The 20,222-nt window shown below is 42.5% G+C and overlaps 1 protein-coding gene across 2 annotated transcripts in view; it reads right to left on the bottom strand.

Annotated features, from left to right (window-relative positions):
* The window catches only part of FAM120A (family with sequence similarity 120 member A), a 104,984-nt gene that overhangs the window by 30,865 nt on the left and 53,897 nt on the right, over positions 1-20,222 (bottom strand). For both annotated transcript variants that reach the window (XM_065879272.1, XM_065879271.1), the window contains 3 exons: positions 11,011-11,098; positions 9,010-9,237; positions 6,267-6,441 (listed from right to left, as the gene is read on the bottom strand). In XM_065879272.1, the coding sequence (XP_065735344.1) occupies positions 6,267-6,441; positions 9,010-9,237; positions 11,011-11,098 (491 nt within the window). The remainder of the gene's footprint in view (positions 1-6,266; positions 6,442-9,009; positions 9,238-11,010; positions 11,099-20,222) is intronic.

Raw genomic sequence — 20,222 nt, 5'->3', positions numbered from 1 at the left:
CACTCTGTTGCTCAATCCAGATGAGGAAACACAAAGGCATCTTGCACCCCTGTTACGTGCTTTCAACTGTGTGAGATCAACTTATGTTGTATAGGCTCATTACATTAGATTAATTAAAGGTTAGTGTTTTATAGATTAATGAATTCCAAGGGACATCCCATTTTCGGGTTGACACATGGCAGCCTCTGTGTTACAGGCTTGCCCTTTGGGGTGGCTGGTACACACACGGTACCTTCTCTCCCTCTGGCTCCAGGCTTCTCCCCGAGTTGCTGCTGCCCAGGAGGGAAGGCTCGGTCTCTGATTCAGCTCACAGGAATAAGCAGATGCAAAGTAGCCAGCTAACAGCAAGTAACCTGGGCTCTTATCATTTTTGCAAAACCCACTGGTTATACAGGGATTATCCAGATGGTACGTGGCGGCTGGATTATGAGAACACTCCAAGTGCATGCAGACGAGAGCACTGGGGTATAAAACCCTCTCTGTGAGGCACCATTTTGGAAAGACATGTTCATGCTGCCTTGTTAAAACAAGAATAAGAGAATCCCAGAGGTTAGCTAATCCAGCTACTGTCCGTGAATAAATTTTCTGTGTGTCACCATCAATAAATATTGATCTCGTCTTTTCTACTGACAGGAAAACTCATGATTTCAAGTGGACAACTTCAAAGAAACTGAATATTAGATTGTCTTCCTTACCTGAAACTAAACTGAATTTTTACACTGGCAAAAACAACTCCAGGGCACAAGTTTTCTGTATTACTGGAAGCTAAATTTATAACGCAGCTTCTTTACTGGAAGTACCTCTTCAAATACAATTTCCAGACATAAAACACTATTAAGACTTAAGCTGTCAGTAAAAACCCCATGTTTTCCATCAGACGTTAATCATCTACTATTTTCACATTTACACATACGACAACCAGCTACCTTAGAAATCTGTCACAATGCTGAATTTGGGATCCATCCCAGACCAGGAATAATGAACGTTTCATTTTGTAAGCCTATTCCAACTGACTGGTAGTGGCTGCCTATGGTGCCATATGATGAAGTACGTCTCTAAGCTCAGTGCCAGAGCACCATGAGCAACTAGCAGTGCCTGCTGTAAGGGCTTAGGAGTGAGCGTTGCAGCACACACACAATATGGTTACAGGTAAGGAAAAAGACGGAGACAACTTCCAATACTATGGCCAACTGGACCCTTTGGTCTGTGTCTGTGCAAGTGTGTGTACCTGGGGAAGGAGCCACTGTTTTATTCCCTGAGCTCTCCTCTGGAGCTATAGAAAAAAAACAAAACCACACAAATAAACAGAAACAAAACTCTAGTTCCTTCGTATCGGGGCAGAAACAGAAAAATGGGTGCAATGAGAGTTGGTCAATCCTTCCAATGGGGAAAACTGCTGGTTAACTACCAAGCAGCACTGTGTACAGGTTATGGGGTTTCAACCAGCTAGTCCCCCATTTCCTCATGCTGACACATCTGTGAGCACCCTCCACAACTCTCAAAAGTAAAAGACTATGAATTTTTTCCTTAAACCTTTCATATCTGAGCCTGGGGGTATCCTACTGTCCACAAACATATACATGCTCAGTAGGCCACGGGGCACATAGAACATGGTGTTACAGACATGTGGTAAACACTGTTCCTAGTCTTCATTTTTCCCATTTATGTCATTCCTACTATATTAGAAACTCCAAAGCTCAAGGAACTATGACATAAACATTAATCCAAAAGAGCACCATCAAACACTGCCTGTCACACAACAGTGCCTTCCCCAACAGCTGTCTCTTGAGCTCAGCTGCTCAAAGTTCTGTGAGGAAAAGGCAGTTTGCTAATGCTACTTCTGGAAAGCTTTGAAGAATAAAGAAATTCAGGTTAATATATAAACAGCCTTCATAAAATCATAAGAAAAAAATGATAATGATAACCAATTTTCATACATATTGAAACAGCACACTAATTAATAGTCATGCTATAGTATTCTGTTTTATAATGTAATTCACAATGAACAAATTTAACTTATTTATTTTCAATTAGCAGTCCCAATTATTTGGCACTAACAAAATTTCTAAAGCAAAGTAGACCAGGAAAAAGAAATCAATGTTCCTTTTGGCTTTTCTTGATAGTTTAAAAAGTAGAGAATATGGAGAAGTACAAATATAGCATAAGTATACTAAATATAAACATAGTATATAAACTTGCTTTCTATTTCCATAACTGCATCTCACGTGTCTATAATTTATGCCCATCTATTTTCTACAAGCCTGCTATTTTTTTTTTCTGGCTGCACTGCACAGCTTGCGGGGTCTTAGTTCCCTGACTAGGGACTGAACCCGTACCCCCTGCAGGGGAATCCTAACCAGTGGACCGCCAGGGAATTCCCAAGCCTGCTTTTTTTTTTTTACTTAATTTTGAGGTATTGAAGAGACTTGCAGAAAACAGAAGCCAGTTTTATTAAGTGGATAATAATTTTTAAATTCACAAATCACTTCCTGGATTTTTAACGGTTCAGCTATAGATGAGACGACTCATTATCCTGTAGTCTTTTTAGAGCCTGATCCCTTTCTTCTGGCCCCTTCACCATTGGGGAGTACCTGGGGGAACCCCAGTGCCCAGGTGGCTGAGGAGCGCCCCCAGGGAGAAGAGTCAATAGGGCACTAAAGGCCAGAGCTGACTCCAGGGCAGAAGTGCATCTGAGAAGCAGCCACGCCATCTGGATTTCACACACAAAGGCTGCGAGGCCAGGGCTGGCTCAGACCCAGGCGCCTGTCTCCAGGCCCAGCCTTTATTCCAGCAGCTACAGAGACAGCTAGGTCCCTGTTCCCATCTCTCCCTGAAGCAACTGCCACCATCACCATCCAACACATCTGGGTGAATCTGTTTGTGTTGGGTCAGCAGTCTTCTGATTGGACTGGTAGGATTTCCAATTCCACAACAGTGACTTCAGTAGCATGCTGCCACAAGAAAACAAGTATTCTTAAATTCCTAAAAGCAAAATGATAGAACCTAGAAATGGACAGAAAAGAACGGAAAAATAAACTGCCAGCATGTAATTCAGTACGATTTTCAAAGGCTGGAATTTTTTAAGGATCCAACTATAGATATCCTACTTTAACCATATAATGACTTTAAAAATGAAACTTTGGTAAGTCACACGAAAATTCACTGTAGATTATGAACATTTTATCATATGCCTTAAGCAAGAGACTAATGTCCAAATGAATACGTGTCTTATATCTAATGAGAGTTAAGTATTTTTGAACAACCCTACAGACTTCAATATGTCCTTTGACTAGTTCTGACAACAAAGCCCTCTTGGGAAAACTCTTGATGGTCACAGTGACCACACCAGGAACATGCCTATGTACACACAGCATTCTGAAGCCATGTTAGATCAAAACCCTCACATTCAGAAGCAGGTGCATCACCTACTTGAGTAGGTGGGTTTACCTGGAACCCACATAGCTCGGTTTTGGTTACCAGACTACCAAAGTGGAAGGCAAAGTCAGTGGGCATGTGGAAAACAAACTTGTCCCAAGGACCTTACAGTGCACTTTCACGTGGTTTATGAATCTCCTGCAAAGTGCCATTGATTTCGTTTCATCTACGTATGGTCTAAGAGTAAGTGTAGGTAAAAGAAGATTTCAACATATTTTCAAATCTTGTCAACCAAGAACTCCTGAGAAAATGCTCTTTTTGGCATGATCAGACATTGTTGTTTTCCCATCTCATCCAGACCATCAAGAAGCTACAGCATTTTCTCGGTAAGAATAGTAAAACGCATAGTCACTTAGTAGATGTTGCAAGCTTAGAAACCTATATCAGTGGCATCATAAGAGTCGGTGTTTCCCATCAGCCAAAAGTAACATAGCAGTGACAAACAACTGTGTCTGTCCCATCCTTAAAAAGAAGTCAGAGGACTGGGGAGGGGAGCGGAGGCAGGAGGAAAGGAAAAAGACATGCCTGCCAAATTCTCTTTGAAGCTACGGCCTTCTCCCACTCACCTCACCCTTCCCCCGTCCACCTCACACTAGTACACCTTTCTCCTCCTTTCCTTTGTATTCCCCTGTGCCTCCCCCCTCCAAATAAGGTCAAGGCACCTCCATCCATAGCCTCACAGAGCTCATCTGAGTCACCCAGACTGTACCACCCTTCTTCTCTTCTTCTCTTGATCATGCCATTCCCCATGCCCTCCAGCCCCGGCCAGAACTAGCCTGCTACAGGCAAAGTGACCCTGTCAGCATCAGGCCCTATGGTGTGGTTTGCACACTCAGCCCTTCATGACAATGTGCCTCTCTCTTGCTTATGTTCAGAGGATGCTGGTCCATTTAGTTAATACTCTCCCCTGGGTTCTGCTTCCCCTATTGTCTGCTAACAGGCCAGCCTTTCCCAGGCCAGTAAGACACCTGTACCACCCAGGTACAAATTAACTGATGAGGGAGTGGAGCATGCTGTGTGCTGCCAGCTGTGTGTTCCACAGCGTTTTAAAGCCTCAGACTGGCAGCAGGGCAGAACAGACCAAGTCTCTGACTTCCTGAGAGCACCTGGCACCTGCAGCTCACCTGTGATGCAGAATTCCCTGAACCAGACATGAGGGATGCACACTGCCCACTGCTGAGGGCATGAACAGAGCACACCAGCCATATTCAGGCTGCTGTATGAAGCTGTGAATACTGCAAAGGGGAGCCCGACCTGGGATCTACCTGAGGGTCTCCAGGTTGTGATCACTGAAAGCTCCTGAGGAGTTTCTGCATAAAGATAACTATGTTTCTGGAACATACAAGCAAATGAAAGAAACAGCCTTTCACCGTGAAAGCCAATGTGGTGCTGTGGAGCTGAGGATACGGCAGGAAGTGGGGCTGCATGGGACCCTGTAGCACTCAGCATTCTATGCCCAACAGAGACCCAAGGGGCTATAGGGACGAAGATGGAGGTGAACTGAAGTGGACGGACGTCACAGCTGCGGAGCCAGGGTGGCCTGGGTGGGCCAGCACAGAAAACTGACCAATCCCATGCAAAGTTAGAAAGGTCCTTCTTTTCTGAGCAAATAAATCACACAGCGCGAGAAAAGAATGAGGATTTGTACATCCGGAACGTACTGGGCCTTTGAAAAGAGTGTCCGTTGACAACACTCGGTATTCACGTGGTGTCTACAGCCCTGATCAAGGCAGTAGAAGTATCAGCTAGAGGTGGCCCTGCAGAGCCGGTATCACCTTCTCCAGCTACAGTCATACGCCACTCTCAGTACGACTATCTTCAAGTAAGGGTAGTGACAGATTGCTTCATTTTAAAGGCTTACAGAATCACAATTGTGTCACAGTAATTAGAAATAGAAACCTTAGGAATCTATAGTACTGAGTTTTTAGCATTGGAGAATCTCTCTAGTTTTGAGTTCCAAAGGTAAGACCCACTCCCACACTTGTCCCTGAACTGGTCAGCTTCTCCCATGTTACCAGGCCTGTACTGACCTGCCATACAAGAAGGTGATTTATCAGTAAACATCCTTAGTTTAGAGGATGATCTAGTAATCTACCATTTCCACACTTCATAATATTCTTATTTTAGACTGCATGTTTTGTGAAACTTTTCTATATTTCCTACTAAATATACAGTGACTTTTACATTCCCTACATTAGTAGATAAGGTTACCTAGAACAGAAAGGCATGATTTCCCACCCCCCAGATTACACTGGCTCACTAGAAGAGGGAACACTCTGACCTCAACTTTTGCCAAAATTTCAAACATTTTCTGTCTTTCCACTTCTCCCTCCACCCCCAGAGTTGATCAGCCAGAGGTCTCTGAGGGAAATCATTACAAGTCCCCTCTCAGCTTCAGGGATGTGTGCAGCAATACATCAACTGCACAGAAGTGGCCCTGTGCATAGCTGGTGGGACCGCCCCAGGAACACTGACTTCTGGAAAGAGTGGACCATATCTCGTGGACAGCAGAGCAGACACTGCTGTTGCCCTGTCTGGGACATGCTAACCACAGCAGGACAGCAATCGTCAGGACTGTTTCCGGATCAACGTTCAGTTTAAAGCATAAACCTGCTATTTTATCATTTTACTGAATGAACACCATTGCTGGGATGTTACTGAGGAAAACAGCCCGTGGCTTGTCCTCCTTTCCTAAGAGCCCCAGTGAAGCCCACCTCCTTTATGTGGGGACTCTCAGGGCGAACTCAGTTATGATCCTTCTAATGCTTTAAAAATGCACAAGAGATTACGAGGTACCGAGGAAAACAAACAATGGATTTTACAGTACATACATTCTGGTGGAAGTCTGTTCTTTCTAAAAGCAAGTCTCTCAGTTTTCTTTCTGCTTTCTGCCAAGCTAAACAGGACTCCGTAAACATACTGACGAACTGGCCTATAGAGCAGGGCGGCGGGAGGCAGGTCTTTGCTGGCTTCATCTTCAATAGAAACAGCAATTTTGATTTCACCCTTTGCATGGAAGAAAGCAGAATAATATTGCACGTTTTTCATGTTGAATTTACAATAAACTCACAGAAATATACTGTATTATCTCCAGTTAACGAAATTGCAATTCTATTCCAAATCAATTGCTTAATAAGTTGCCTACATCAAGATGTTTAGGAAGAGTTCATTTAGCAGGTTGTAGTCAAAACATATGCTCAAAGAGTCAAAATAAAATCTACATTGTTTTATTTTTAATCTGGAACCAAGAACTAAAGAAAACCATGTAGATGATCCCAAAGTCTCTGAAACAGTCTAGATAGATAACATCAGACAACAAATAGAATAGAAAATGCTGAGAAGTGGCAAATTTTATTTATGAGTCAAGATAGCCATATGTAATGAAATTCATAATTTTCAATGACCTATACAAAATCCAAGAAATGAGCACCCTGAAAACAAAATGGTCACAGATTTTCTCTACCAAGCTCTTCCATAAAAAATTACCATACACAAAAACGATCTACCTAAGAGAACTCTTTCAAGCGTTATTCATTTTTAAAGTGTTCGGCATGTATCAGGCCTCTGCCCCAGTGCACCAAGTACTCAACAGACGCGTCACACTGACTGAGAGGGCATGATTGTCACTAGGGGCAGAAAACAAAGGAGGCCCCGTTCTGTTCATCACCCCCATCCCCCTCTGCCAACACAGCAGGGGCTCTGTTGTGGCTCCAGGAGACAAATGACTGCTACGACCACCTGCACCTGAGACCCTGATCCTGTCTTGAATATTTTATGCCATCAAGGTACATCTCAAGAGATTTCACAAGGAATTTTATTTATGTATATTCATAACATAAAAATATATTTATGACCTCCAGTGTGTATTAACTCTATTGATACATACTTTTAATTATGTCATTGCATTTGCTCTTTCTTTCACATAAATTTTATTTCAAAATTGGTCTTTTCCCTTATCAGAACCTTCATACTCATTAATCTAGTAGCTACATGTGGTTAACGCTCATCTAGTGAGTATTACTCTCTCAATATTATGAGACTTTGATAATTCTCTACATATTATGAAGCTTCACTACAAATGTCTCAGCCTGGACAATTTAATACCAGAGCTACTCAGGTCCCAGGAAACAGTATACATTTTAGTCTAAACTTTTCCCAAATATATTGAAAAATTTTAGGTGGCACCTTAAAATCAGAAGATAGTCGAGTTCACTTTTCTCAACCACAGTGATTTTATCAATATTTGCCCTTGAAATCAGTGAGTACCGAAGAGGAGGACAGGCAGTTTGCATCACTCAGAATGATTTAACCGACAGTCCCCAAGTCAGATCCACCAGCATGACAGGGCACAAACAGCAGGGGGTCCAGGGACCTCATATTCCAAATAACCACAAGGAGAAAGAGCACAATCTTCCCCAAACTCGGGTCCCTTTAAACTTAGCAAAATCATTTTCCCGCAACAGTAACTTTCACTTACCCTTATAATTTATGTTGGACCTGAAAAATAAAATGTTTACTTTATAACCATAATCTGAGAAGTGATACCACACATGCATACCCATGTCAAATAACAGATAAGACTTGGAGGCAATTACAATTTAAAAATACATTAAAGGACCTGAATAAGTAGTACCGGTCTTCTTTTCCTTTATTGTATAAAATATAATATTCTTCATGTCCTTTAATTTATAAAATATAAAAGTAAGCAGTTCAAATTAGTCAATTAACGGTTTAAGTCCAGCTCAGGAGTGCTGTGGAATGGGAGTGACTTTTGTATTTACTGACTCCATTCTACAAACCATAGATGGACAACAGAAAATAGGAAGAAAGAAGTTTGATCATATATGGTGGTATAGATACTGATGAAAACATGTTAAATATACATACAGTAATTCACCAATTCTGCATGAGAAATCTGGTCACCAAGTTAACTTGTTAAATTGTAGGTCTGTGATTATAAACATAAAGACTACAAATCATTGAGGAAATTTAAGTATACATAGATCTATTCAAGACACTAAGATTCAGAAACAATTAATACCACACTGTATATCTATTTAAGCATACATTTAGTAAGATAATAAATCGATGAGGTCCTGTATTTCATTTTTTGCTATAAGTGCTCAGTGAGGTAGAGGAACAAGTCGAATTACATGAACTGCTGTCAGCCACTCAGAAGTTGGGTATTTCTCAGACAGATGATAAATCAGATATTGAATGTGACATCATAATTTAACTTGACACTATGGCATAAACATGATGTAGGAAATTTTGAAATTAGAAATAAAAAGAATAAAATTACAAATCAGAAAATAATATGACGTGCCGTTAATTAGAAGTCTCAAAAATATTTTGTATTAAATTGAAGAGGAAAATAAGACTTTTCCCAAGTTCTTCTTTTATTATATTTGTAAGTATAAATTTCCATCTTTTTTCTCAAAGTTTAGAAAAGGGAAAATGAACTTTGTTTCAAGTAGCTGGTAAGATAAAAAGCAGTTCCAAAAGGAACAAGGACACACTCCGCAGGAGTGACCACTGTGAGATGACAGCCACACCCACAGCCCCTGTGCATACCTTTGTCAGGACGTGAAAGATGTAGGGGTACATCAGCCCCTTCTTGTGCCGGTGCTCGGCCACTCTCAGCACCTCAGGCGCGACGGGGGGCAGGGGCGGGGTGGTGATGTCCATGTGGTTCCTGGTGGGCATGGACAGGAGGCACGGAATTGGCTGAACAGTGCCAATCTGGCTCCCCTTTCCCTCAGCAAGCTGGCTGCCCGAAGAGGCAGTGGACGAACCTTCTGCCTACAGAGCAATGGGTGAGAGGGGAAAATGGTTTCATGTCATATTTCCACTCCTTTAACCTGTCCACTTGCAACACAGAGTCCTATCCAGAGAGATGTGATTAACAACTTCGCCAATGAGGACAAGGGAGCTATGACCCACTCCTCCTTGGACAGAGGAAGTGGTAATCGGACACCCACTATGCCTGTGTTGGGAGTGGGAGCCTGGAGGACTGCTGCAGCTTCTGCTGGGAGACCCCCACCCATGGCTCCTCCCTTGGGATCCCCATGGGGTGAATGGCCTTTTGTGGTTGCTAACCCTGGTCCCACCTGGCTCCCCCCATGTGGCCAACTCCTGTGTTTCTGCTTTCTTTGGAGACCCTTCCTAAACTAAATAGGCATCATCCTCTCTACAGATAAAAAAAACTAATGCTCTGAGAGGGTATGCCTTTCATCTGTTGTAACAAGACCAGTAACTCATGGACCTGGGACTCAAAACTAGGCTCGAGTCAGGCCTGCTCTTCACCACCACCACTAGTTGTTACTTAAAGAAGAAACAAAAACCAAACCTCAGGCATTCTCTTAGGTCATTAAAAGTCCCAAATTAAGTATATGTAGAGAACTATCTACCAAAAATTAAAACCAAACAACAAGCTAGTACCATTAAAAATGATGAGTCAGATCTATATATACTAACAGAGAAATATGTGCATGGCAAACTGTCAGGTGAAAAATACCCATTCTGTTACAACCAATCACCAAAATACAGAATGTATGTACGTGAATAGGAAAGAGTGTGGACACCAAATGATTACCTCAGTGCTGGATTGCTGCAAGGCAGCAGGACCAAGGGGAGGAAAGGCAGTGGGAGAGTCTTAGTTTTCTCTTTACAAATTTTAGCAAATTCCTAATTGTTTACCAAGAGCAATTATTATTTTTGCAGTAAACTTTTTTTTCTCACAATAAATCCTAGTAATAATAATTGCTCACTGATTTTGTGGCACCTTAAAAAATATACATTTTTCTGCTTTGAAACGAAATGTATTCTTTACAGTGGTATGCAACGAGTGCTTAATTTTATCCATTAAAACGTAAAGTGCCAAAATTAGTCTTAAGACGAATAACTCATGGATAACTCACGAGTGTTTTGTACACTTTCCATTCCACAGAATGTAGACACGAACAACTGAAAATGCTTTGGGAGGTACTTTGCAAATAGTAGGTATCCAGAAAGCATTTTTGTTACCTATTTGCAGGATAATCATTCAACAGTGAGAATAACTCAGAGTTTTAAACAGATTTCTGATATTCCATCACCTTGTATAAAACAAGCCCTCTTCCAGCCGGAGACCAGCTCATCCTAAGTGATCACATGTGGGGACAGATGTGGCCTTGTAAGTTAAACAGATATTTCTAGAGATGAATATTAACAGGTAGAAATAGAAAAAAAAAGGAAAATAAAATTTAGTTTATCTTTTTCATTTTTAATGTATACATCCCAGGTGGTTTTCTCACTTAATCACCACGAAAACCCTACAAGAAATGAGGGCTCTGGAAGGCTATGCAGCGAGCAGAGAGAAGAGGATCTCTACCAGGTCACCACCCTGCCTGTGAAAGAAAGCAGGCTGGTGGCAGCGCAGCCCTGGGGTTCCTCCTTCCTCTCTCACCCCTGCCAATGTATTACTCATAAATAACATGCTTAAAAAAAGAGAGAGCATTTTACTTTAAACCAATCCCTGGCACTACATGCTGAGAGAAGGAGAATTTGAAAGAATAAAAGGCATAGACTTACTACCTTTGTTTGGTCTCCTGAGTCTCCCCGTGCTTGAGGTTCTGAATGGCTTCCTGTCTTCTCCCAGCCAATTTTGTTCCCACTGATATGGCTGAACATAAAATGAACAAGAACACTGATTAGTGTCGACCACTTCCCACACATGCTCATGATAATAAAGGCCTGCACTAGGCCTACAGACTCGGTGATACCTTATGCTTTCCTGATCTCACCTCCCCCAACAACCTATCTCCAGAGAGAATCCTATCACAGGAACACTTTCCACCTACTTCAAACAGGTAGGTGGTAACCACCCACTGTGGAAGAGGAATCAAGCGCCTAACTCATGCCTCACTGCTCGGCTTAAAGATGGTCTAGGATGTGCTAGTGCCTCAGGGTACAGAGGATACAAAGGCAGACCTCGCCTTTGGGAGCTCAGTCATCTTGGAGAAGTAAGATTTAAAAAATCATATTTAATTGATAATTATCAGGCAGTAGAAGATTGAATGTTATCTGGGTCACATGTTACTCAATTTATAAATAAATGTAAGGTATTACATGTCAAGTGACAATTCAGGGGGGCATTCCTACTCATGGAAAGGGGCATGGGAGCTAAGGCTCTGGATAACTCACACGAACAAGTCAGAGGCGGGAGGGCGCCTTCCAGGCCCAAGGAGAGGGAATGGATTTGGTGAGCTCAGAGAACAGGGAGTTAACTGAATCTTATTTGGGGAATAACTTTATTTGGCAAAGTAAAAGTGGGAAAAAGAGATGGGGAAGATTACAGAGTATCTTAAACACCAGAATGACGTATTTCAATCAGTGTTCTTAAAAAACTGTGGGTTGTGACCCATTAGTAGCCTGAGAAAACAATGTAGTGGATTTTAAAAAAAATGAAATGGGGACTCCCCTGGCAGTCCAGTGGTTAAGACTCCACGCTTCCACTGCAGGGGGCACAGGTTCGATCCCTGGTCAGGGAACTAAGGTCCCACATGCTGCGCAGTGCAGCCAAAAAAAAAAAAAAAAAAGAAACGGAATAGACCAGATGCAGTGAATGTGGTATGAATGTTATTATTTCAGAAACTCTTTGTGCATTCGTGTATTATGGGCCACAATGTAAAAGAAAATTTACTTCGGTACCTGGGCAAATTTTGTGAAAAGCACTATCCTGGAGAAGGAGGGAATCTAGAGGGGCTTGAGCAGGGATGCAATGCTGGCGAGCTATAGGGATGGCCTGGGCCACTATAGGCATACACCTTTCACTTGTCCCTTCCCCTGCAGGGCTCCACGCCAAAATTATCTTCTAAAACCAGTGCTGGCCACAAGGCAAGCTAAGCCAACGTAAAAAGGTTTTACTTGGTTTGCCTTTCTGACTCACGTGACAGATTTTAAGACTTGGTAATTCTATCTTCCAAGCGACTTCATTTTAGTTCTATTTAAAAAAAAAAAAAAAAAGCAGTTGCAAAAAAGAGGAGAGATGAGAAGCCTGTCCCATCTTAAACCAAGAATCGTGTCCCATGTTGTGATATTTTGGAGTCTAATTCTAGCTCCTTGATCCCAGTCACAGGATGGGATACCCCAATACCTCCACATGAAACAAGATCACCCAGATGCCCAGTTATGCAGCATCCAGGCTCCCTATCTTCAGTGAGGACTCAGAGAAACCACTGTTCTGTCCAAGTTTGCTACTCATGTGTGCAATCTCAGGCTACAACTTTGCAAAACTAGAGGAAACCCAAGTGATGAGAAGGCATAAAAATAAATAAGTATTCCAAGAGCACAGTGATCCATCCTGTTTAAAATCTAAGAGAAAAGCAGCTACTACATGAGTGAGTAGATAAGAAGCTGGACAAATTGATTAGTGAATCAATTATTTGTTGAGTGTCTACTGGTCAGGACATGTTATGTGATAACTGTGCCAGGACCTGTGAAATAGGGAAACAGACAGTGCACAATCTTGTCATACATACATCCAAAGTGAGTATTCCATTAGAATGTGGTACAGAGCTGCTTAAAAGGTTGGTGACTTTTATTCTGTGAAATTTTAAAACAAATTATTTGGATACTTACATGTTTTATAAAGAAACGTAACATTTGTTACCTACAATTTTAAACATTTATGTATAACATATCAATAAAATGCACACGTGAACAGCTTAATGAATGTCCACAAACTGAACACACCATGTAAGCAACCAAATCGACTCAGGGCTGACATCCCAGGATCCCCTTCTTGACCTGCTCCAGACACTTCCTCAAGGGCAACGGTTATTCTGACTTCTAACAGCAAAGACTCCTTCTATCTGGTTTTGAACGCGACATAAAGAGAATCATGCGATTGTACACTTTTTGTGTCCAGTTTTGGCTCAACAATACTATTGTACACAGTGCTGGTTTGGTCTCAGTGCTGCATGCATCCCATTGTGGGGGCATGCCACAGTTGGATCTGTAATCCAGCCCTGCAGGAGATCCCTGCCCTTGATGCACTTAGTGTTTTGTTGTTCTTGTGTTAGCCTTTTGGGAGGGAATGCAGTGAATCTCAGCAGTCTAATTTGCACTTCTCTGATAATGATGAAGATAAGCATCTCTCCATGTGTGACATCTTCTTTTGTGTTGTGCCTATTCAAACATTCTACAATAGGTGGAGAATGTACAGAATGTTCTTATGGACTTATAGGAAGAAATTATATGTTCTGGATACAAGTTCTTGGTCAGGTGTATGGACTGCAATTATCTTCCATGCCCGGCTGGGCTGCCACCCCTCCCACTTTACAACAGATTGATGTTTTTGTATACATGTGATGCCTCATCTTGTACGACTTGGCTGCAACTGGGTGCAGCCTTCCCCAACCACCCCATCCTTGCTATTCTCATTTCTGTGTTTCCTTCATGGCATGCATCATATTCAGCACTAATTCTAATTACTGTCTGTTTTCATCATTCAATTATAAACTCCATGAAGATAATAAGACCTTAGAGTCACTACTGAACAGGTGTCCAACAGCTGAATGAGTAAATCACATAACTGTAGCCTAAAGGTATATGGCAAAGAAGGTATAAAACCTGGGTTTTATATGGGTACAGTGTGGTGGGGGGAGACCATACCAACACTACCACTCAAGTGGAAAGCTTGTCCCACTTAAGATGACATAGAATTTTTATTTATAAATCTTAGTTTTGTTTTATATAGATTATCAAACTAAAAATAATGTCATAATCTAAATGCTCATAAGACCTTTTATTTTTATTTATTTATTTATTTTAATTTTTTTTTTTTTTGGCTGTGTTGGGTCTTCACTGCTGCACGAGGTCTTTCTCTCGTTGTGGCGAGTGGGGGTTACTCTTCGTTGTGGTGCGCAGGCCTCTCGTTGCGGAGCACGGGCTTCTAGGCACGCGGGCTTCAGTAGTTGCAGCATGCAGGCTCAGTAGCTGTGGTGCGTGGGCTCTAGGGCGTGCGGACTTCAGTAGCTGTGGCTCTCTGGCTCTAGAGTGCAGGGCAGTAGTTGTGGTGCACGGGCTTTAGCTGCTCCGCGGCATGTGGGATCTTCCTGGACCAGGGCTCGAACCCGTATCCCCTGCATTGGCAGGTGGATTCTTAATCACTGCACCACCAGGGAAGTCCTTCATAAGACCTTTTAATACTATACTATAAAATCTAAAATTCTGCCTGAAAATAATCTTGACAATGGCCAATTTTTTTAAAGTCCAGAATATTTCAATAGGATAACTATATTACTTTACAACTTAAGAAAACAAAACATTTGAATATAACAAATGCCTTGCTTTGAAGAACAAGATAGATTAGAGATTTCAGAATTATTTGTATATTCAGTTAGGTTCCACTCTATACAACTGCTCCCACCTCATAATCACATTTGGAACCGCTAACATTGACGTGAAGTTTCATCAGCTGTGCCCTGGGGAGACCTGCTGAGACCCATACAGGCCACAGGGAGTTCTGCATGTGTTCTCAAGTTGAATTTTCCTGCTCACCCCAAGGCAAAACTCTGTGCTGGTAAAATTCAGGTTGAGAGAGAAGGAATCCACTCACAGCCACAGCAAAAGTGACTGGATTCAAACCCAGACCCACCATTCCAGACATTACCACATACTATTACCAAAAAGCCATTAAGATGCACTTATGACGCAGCAGGTAATCAACAGAAAAGAACTGCCCTCATACCAGATACCAGATACCCTCATACCAGATTGGTGGCAAGGAGAAAGGCCAGCATCACACCACTAGGTTCTGTGGACTCTCCGGAGGCGATGCAAGGTCTCACTGCATTCCAGGACACCTGGGGCTTTTTCTGCACTAAAGCTGGTTGAAAGTAGCCAATTGTCCTAACCACTGAATTCTCTCCTACACATTTTTGTAGTCAGCAGGTTGGTGATGCTAGGATGGAAATAAGACTGGTGTCTATTTACACCAAGTGTAAAAGTGTCTGACCGGTCACATGCCCCCCTGCCATGGGTGTGGTTTGTTTTTATGGAACAGAAAAGGAAGACAGCATTGACCATAAGCTGACTTACTTGTCAATAGGAAAGAAAGAAAAGTCAAATAAAACTAAAGGGAAGAAGCAAAACATGAAAGATCAAATCTTCAGTAGCACTATCTAGTGTATGTGTGTAAGGTCACAGATATGGTTAAACCATGTAAAGCTTCAACAAGCGTGCATACATTTTCATTTCCATATGCTCCCCAACTCGGGAATGGAAGGGAGACTTGATCCACAGCCTGTTCTCATTCAACAGACCCCCAAGAATTCTGAGGAAGGGACCTGGCAGTCAGGTGCTTCTACTACAGAGGGTGAAGATTTGAGCTCCCTGATAAGGGAAGCCACAAGATTATCACATACAAACATCCTAGGTCCAGTCTCCCTATGCCCCAAATTAAGCTAGCGTCACACATTCAGATTCTTTCATAAAAAGCTGGTAACAGAGAAGTACTGGTCTTGCTTCTGTGCAGCAGTCAGATGGGCCTCGTGTCCCGAATGCTACTCTTTCATGTTTGTCAAGACTTCTCACGCTTTTCCCACCCAAGTGAAGGTTCAGAGACACCTGAGTCAGATGAGCTCGACATAAAATGCCTACATGGGTCAGTAGGTGGCTAGAACAAATACAGACCTTCTCCCTATGATGGCATAGATAATTATTAATTTTTACCAAATATAAAAATTCAGAATCGTTTTTCTGAGAAGATACTAGAAATGTTAGCTTATGTTAAAAAATCAATATATAAATGTAAAGTAGCCATTTGTCTGGCACAACAGCGTAACAATCTGAAAGGAAAAATCTGCAGCTGTATTTAGCCTGTCTGGGACTGGGTACCCTAGGGCAGGGTAACATGTAATTGTCTTTGCAAACTACACAGCTTCTTTGGAGAGGAAGCCTGACAGGACTCAGAGTAGAACACCAATACCACTTAAAGGAAAAAAAGATGCATTAGAAGAAGCATGTTTCCTAGGACACCAGATCAAGGGTGCTAAATGAAATTCTTTAGGTATTTTACATTAAGAATGAAGTCATATGTTTTGGTAGTTTATTGGACCCGTAGTTAGTTTTTAAATAATAATGATAGCTGTCACTTACTGTGGTTACTCATCAACTGATTTAAATCACAAACAACCCAGAGCCCTCCCATTCACATTGGGCATATTGGGCCCAGGGAGCTCTAGGTCACATAACCCCAAGTGGTATCTAGCAAGGCAAGCCATGGGAGGTTGGGGTACTGGGTCCTGACAGCATTGGGTCTCTGCACTGGTTAACAGTCTCTCAGGCACTGACAGCGACCTTCTATAGCCCAGATCTGGTCCCACAGGGACCACATGGGGGCATGCAAAGCTTATACAACAGATGCCGCCATGACACGATTCCTCAAAATCGATGTGTACGTAAGTGTACAGGGAAAGAGAACAAATCTATACAAATGAAGTCACAAAGTGGAGAAAAATCAAGTTAGTCTTCTCTCCTAATAGGACTTTTAAATATCCATTTTAAAATGTCAGTAATGACATGCAAAAACACTGAAGCAATATTCAGTGTACACATACATATTTACATGTATACATACAAATAAAAATACATACTTACATAAGTGTAGTCAGTATAAAAAGGAAAAAGGAAAAAAGGCAAGTTGCTGTCCCTAAGATCTCACTATTGTAAAAACCCTACGTTAGTATATGCAGTAAAAAATAAGGTGTTTGAATATTCACCAATCTTTTGAAAACGGTTGTCTCTCTAGAGGTGGGATCGTGGGGGGTTTCCTATATTGTATTTTCTAATGTTTGAATTCTATAACTGTGTATTGAAATGGTAATTAGAAAGAAGATACAAAATAACTGAAAACTGCAAATTAGCAACCTCAGATCAGACTCAAATTCTAAAAGCCAATAAATCTATGAAAATAATATAAACACCTCCACAAGAATTCAACTGTAATTCTTAATTCAACCAAAACAGAATTACAAAGATTTGACAAAGACCAGGAAAGAAGAAAAGAAAAACAAGAATATAGCCTGAGGTTTGGTTTGGTTTTGTTTTTTACATTTTAACCAATAATAGAGAAAGAAGTACATGCTGATGATACTCTACGAAAAGGAATAGGAAAAGAAAGTTATTTAGTTAGGCAACACATTCCTTTCTTATTTTACTTCAAAATAATTGGTCTGGAATAGCTGCCCAGGCACCGGCCTATGCCCTTTGACACACAAAGAACCACAGCATGAGCAGCAGGCTGCGTTTCTACAGAAGCAAAGCCACCAAGGAGACTCAGGACAGCTTCAGCCCTAGCCGGGACACCCGACTCACAATAGCTGTGTGCAGGGGGCCTCTCGTAGCCTGAGACTCCTTGTCTGGCACAGACCTGCAAACCCTGCAGGGGACACGTGCTGACTTCAAGAGAACAACAACCCAGGAAGTCCATTCCAGCAGTGCGATGGGAAAGACACCTGAACACTCCCAGCTGAAGAGACTAAAATGCCAGGTAAGGTATTAAAAAAAGGGAGGGAGATAAAGGACAGGGCCTGCCGAGTGCATACATACACACATACAGCAAAGGTGCCACCATCTGAACCTGAAGACCAGCCAAGAGGCACTTTCACACCTGGCAACTCCTCCATAGGACACTTTAGCATGTTCTTCCTTTCACATCGGAACATTCTTTGGAGTGGCTCCATAGTATTCCCTATAAGGAATGTCTCTATTGTCTGCATTTTGGGCATACACAGATCTTTTGCTCTTAAATGCTCCCCCACACCCACCTTTGCACACAGACAGTGCAAACCCTACCAGGAGGAAGATCCACAGCCCTCAAGACACCTGTGGGTCATGGTGACCACAGAGACCGAGGACCTGCCAGGAGAGCCTAAACCTCGTGTCCCACCAACTCCACTGATGTCCCCCACTGAACTTTATCTTTGAAATCCAATGTTTGCCAATTTTATAGGTTAAAGAAAGGTACCTTATGTTTTAAGTTGCATGCCTTTGATTTTTTTTTTAGTGAGAGTGAACAACATTCTTTCGTGTTATTGACCATCTGTGTTTCCTCTGTGAACTGCAAGTTTATATTCTTTGCCATATAAAGCAGTTATCTTTCTAATTTGTAGGAAGCTGGGTGGTTTGGGGGGGAGGGGCTTATTTGGGGGGTATTTTGGGGAGGGTTATTCTGTAACAGGCCCCATTACCCGTCAGCACCATCCTTTAAAAAAAAATGCTACTGCTTTTCCACTGGGGAAATGAGGCCATTTATTTTGTGATCTCCCATATTCGGGATTATTTCCCAGTACTGCGGGGAATATGGTGGAAGGAGTGTAAATGCCTGAGGGAACTGAACAGGAAAGGGCACACCCAGCCAGGGCCGGTGCAGGCCTCCCTCCTCTCTATTGTACAAGTTGGTGTCTTAGGGTAGGGCAATTAAAAGTGTTTCTACAGTCAATCTGCAGAAGGTGGTACGACCAGAGGCACTTCAGTTCAACTGTGCAGTAATTCCCCCAGCCAAATGGCCTGGCCACCCAGACACCTGCCCATCCCTAGGACAAAGAGCACCCAGATTGGAGCAAATTCATTTCCAAAGAAACACTGGGATCTTTCTAGCCCCAGGGCCATTCCAAGCAAATACTGTGGATGTTTCCCATCACTCTTAGAACAGAATTCAGAGTGTAGGCCACCCAGCGTCCACCTCACTCGACACCGCACTGGCTTCCCCCCTTCCTCCACCCCGCACTCTGTCCAGCTCTCTCCCCGCTCCGTCACAGCTTGAATCCTGCCTCTCAGGAAGCAATCCCTCCTCCAGACCAACTTGTCTGGTGTCTGCCTCGCATACTCACCACTTGGGTTATCTGTTCATTTGTCTACTCACTTCTTTGCAGGCCTCCATCAGCACGCCATGTCTGCGCTGCCTGCCACTATGCTCAACGGTAGATGGCAAGTGCTCAGGTGTTGCTTGGCTAAATGAATGGATGATTTCTTTCCCTTAAGACCATCCCGAGAGCACAGTGCAGATCCAGGAGTCCCAATTTCAGTCCAAACCAAAGGTAAACCAAATCCTGACTTACTGCCCCTACTTAGTTTCTGAACTAGGAGGGCAATTCTCTGTCCTATGCGCGGCCTCAAACACATAACTTATTCAAACAGAATCCTCACCCTGAAATCATGAACACTACCCTTCTTAGCATCCCGCCACAAGTAAGGGATGCCCATAATCAGATCCTGCTCTGCCTGGCTTATGATCCTGAAGCCTCTGGTACAAGCTCCCTATCCCCTTTGCCTTCCCTCCTCCCTCTCAATTTTAACACACCTATCTCTTATTTGTTACAATAAATGGAAAAACAGATTTAAGGAAATAAAAACATTGCTAAGCCGCATAACTTGGTACAGGCTTAGCAATCTTTCAATTCCAGATTGTGGATGTGCTCTGCCTTTTCTTACCACATTTCACACCACAAGAGGGTGAGATGCCCATGCCATCCCCACATATGGAGTTCACCTTCCAGAGGCTCCTCCAGAAAAACATAGTAAAAATGCCCTGAGTTGGAGGTACAGACAGTTAAGTGCTACAGAGCTCAGAGGTAGGAGAAATGACTAAAATTGAGGAGAAGCTCCAGGGAAGGCAACACTGATCAGAACCTTTGGGAACAGGGCAGAGTTGAGTATGCACAAGAAAAGGGAGGGGCTCTCATGCAATCTTATCCACTCAAGTTCAACTCATATCCTAACAGGGCAGCTTGCCAAATTAA

Source organism: Phocoena phocoena, chromosome 6 (genome assembly GCF_963924675.1).
Source record: "Phocoena phocoena chromosome 6, mPhoPho1.1, whole genome shotgun sequence".
NCBI lineage: Eukaryota > Metazoa > Chordata > Mammalia > Artiodactyla > Phocoenidae > Phocoena > Phocoena phocoena.
The sequence above is the reverse complement of the archived record's forward strand: the minus strand, read 5'-3'. Positions and strand labels throughout refer to the sequence as shown.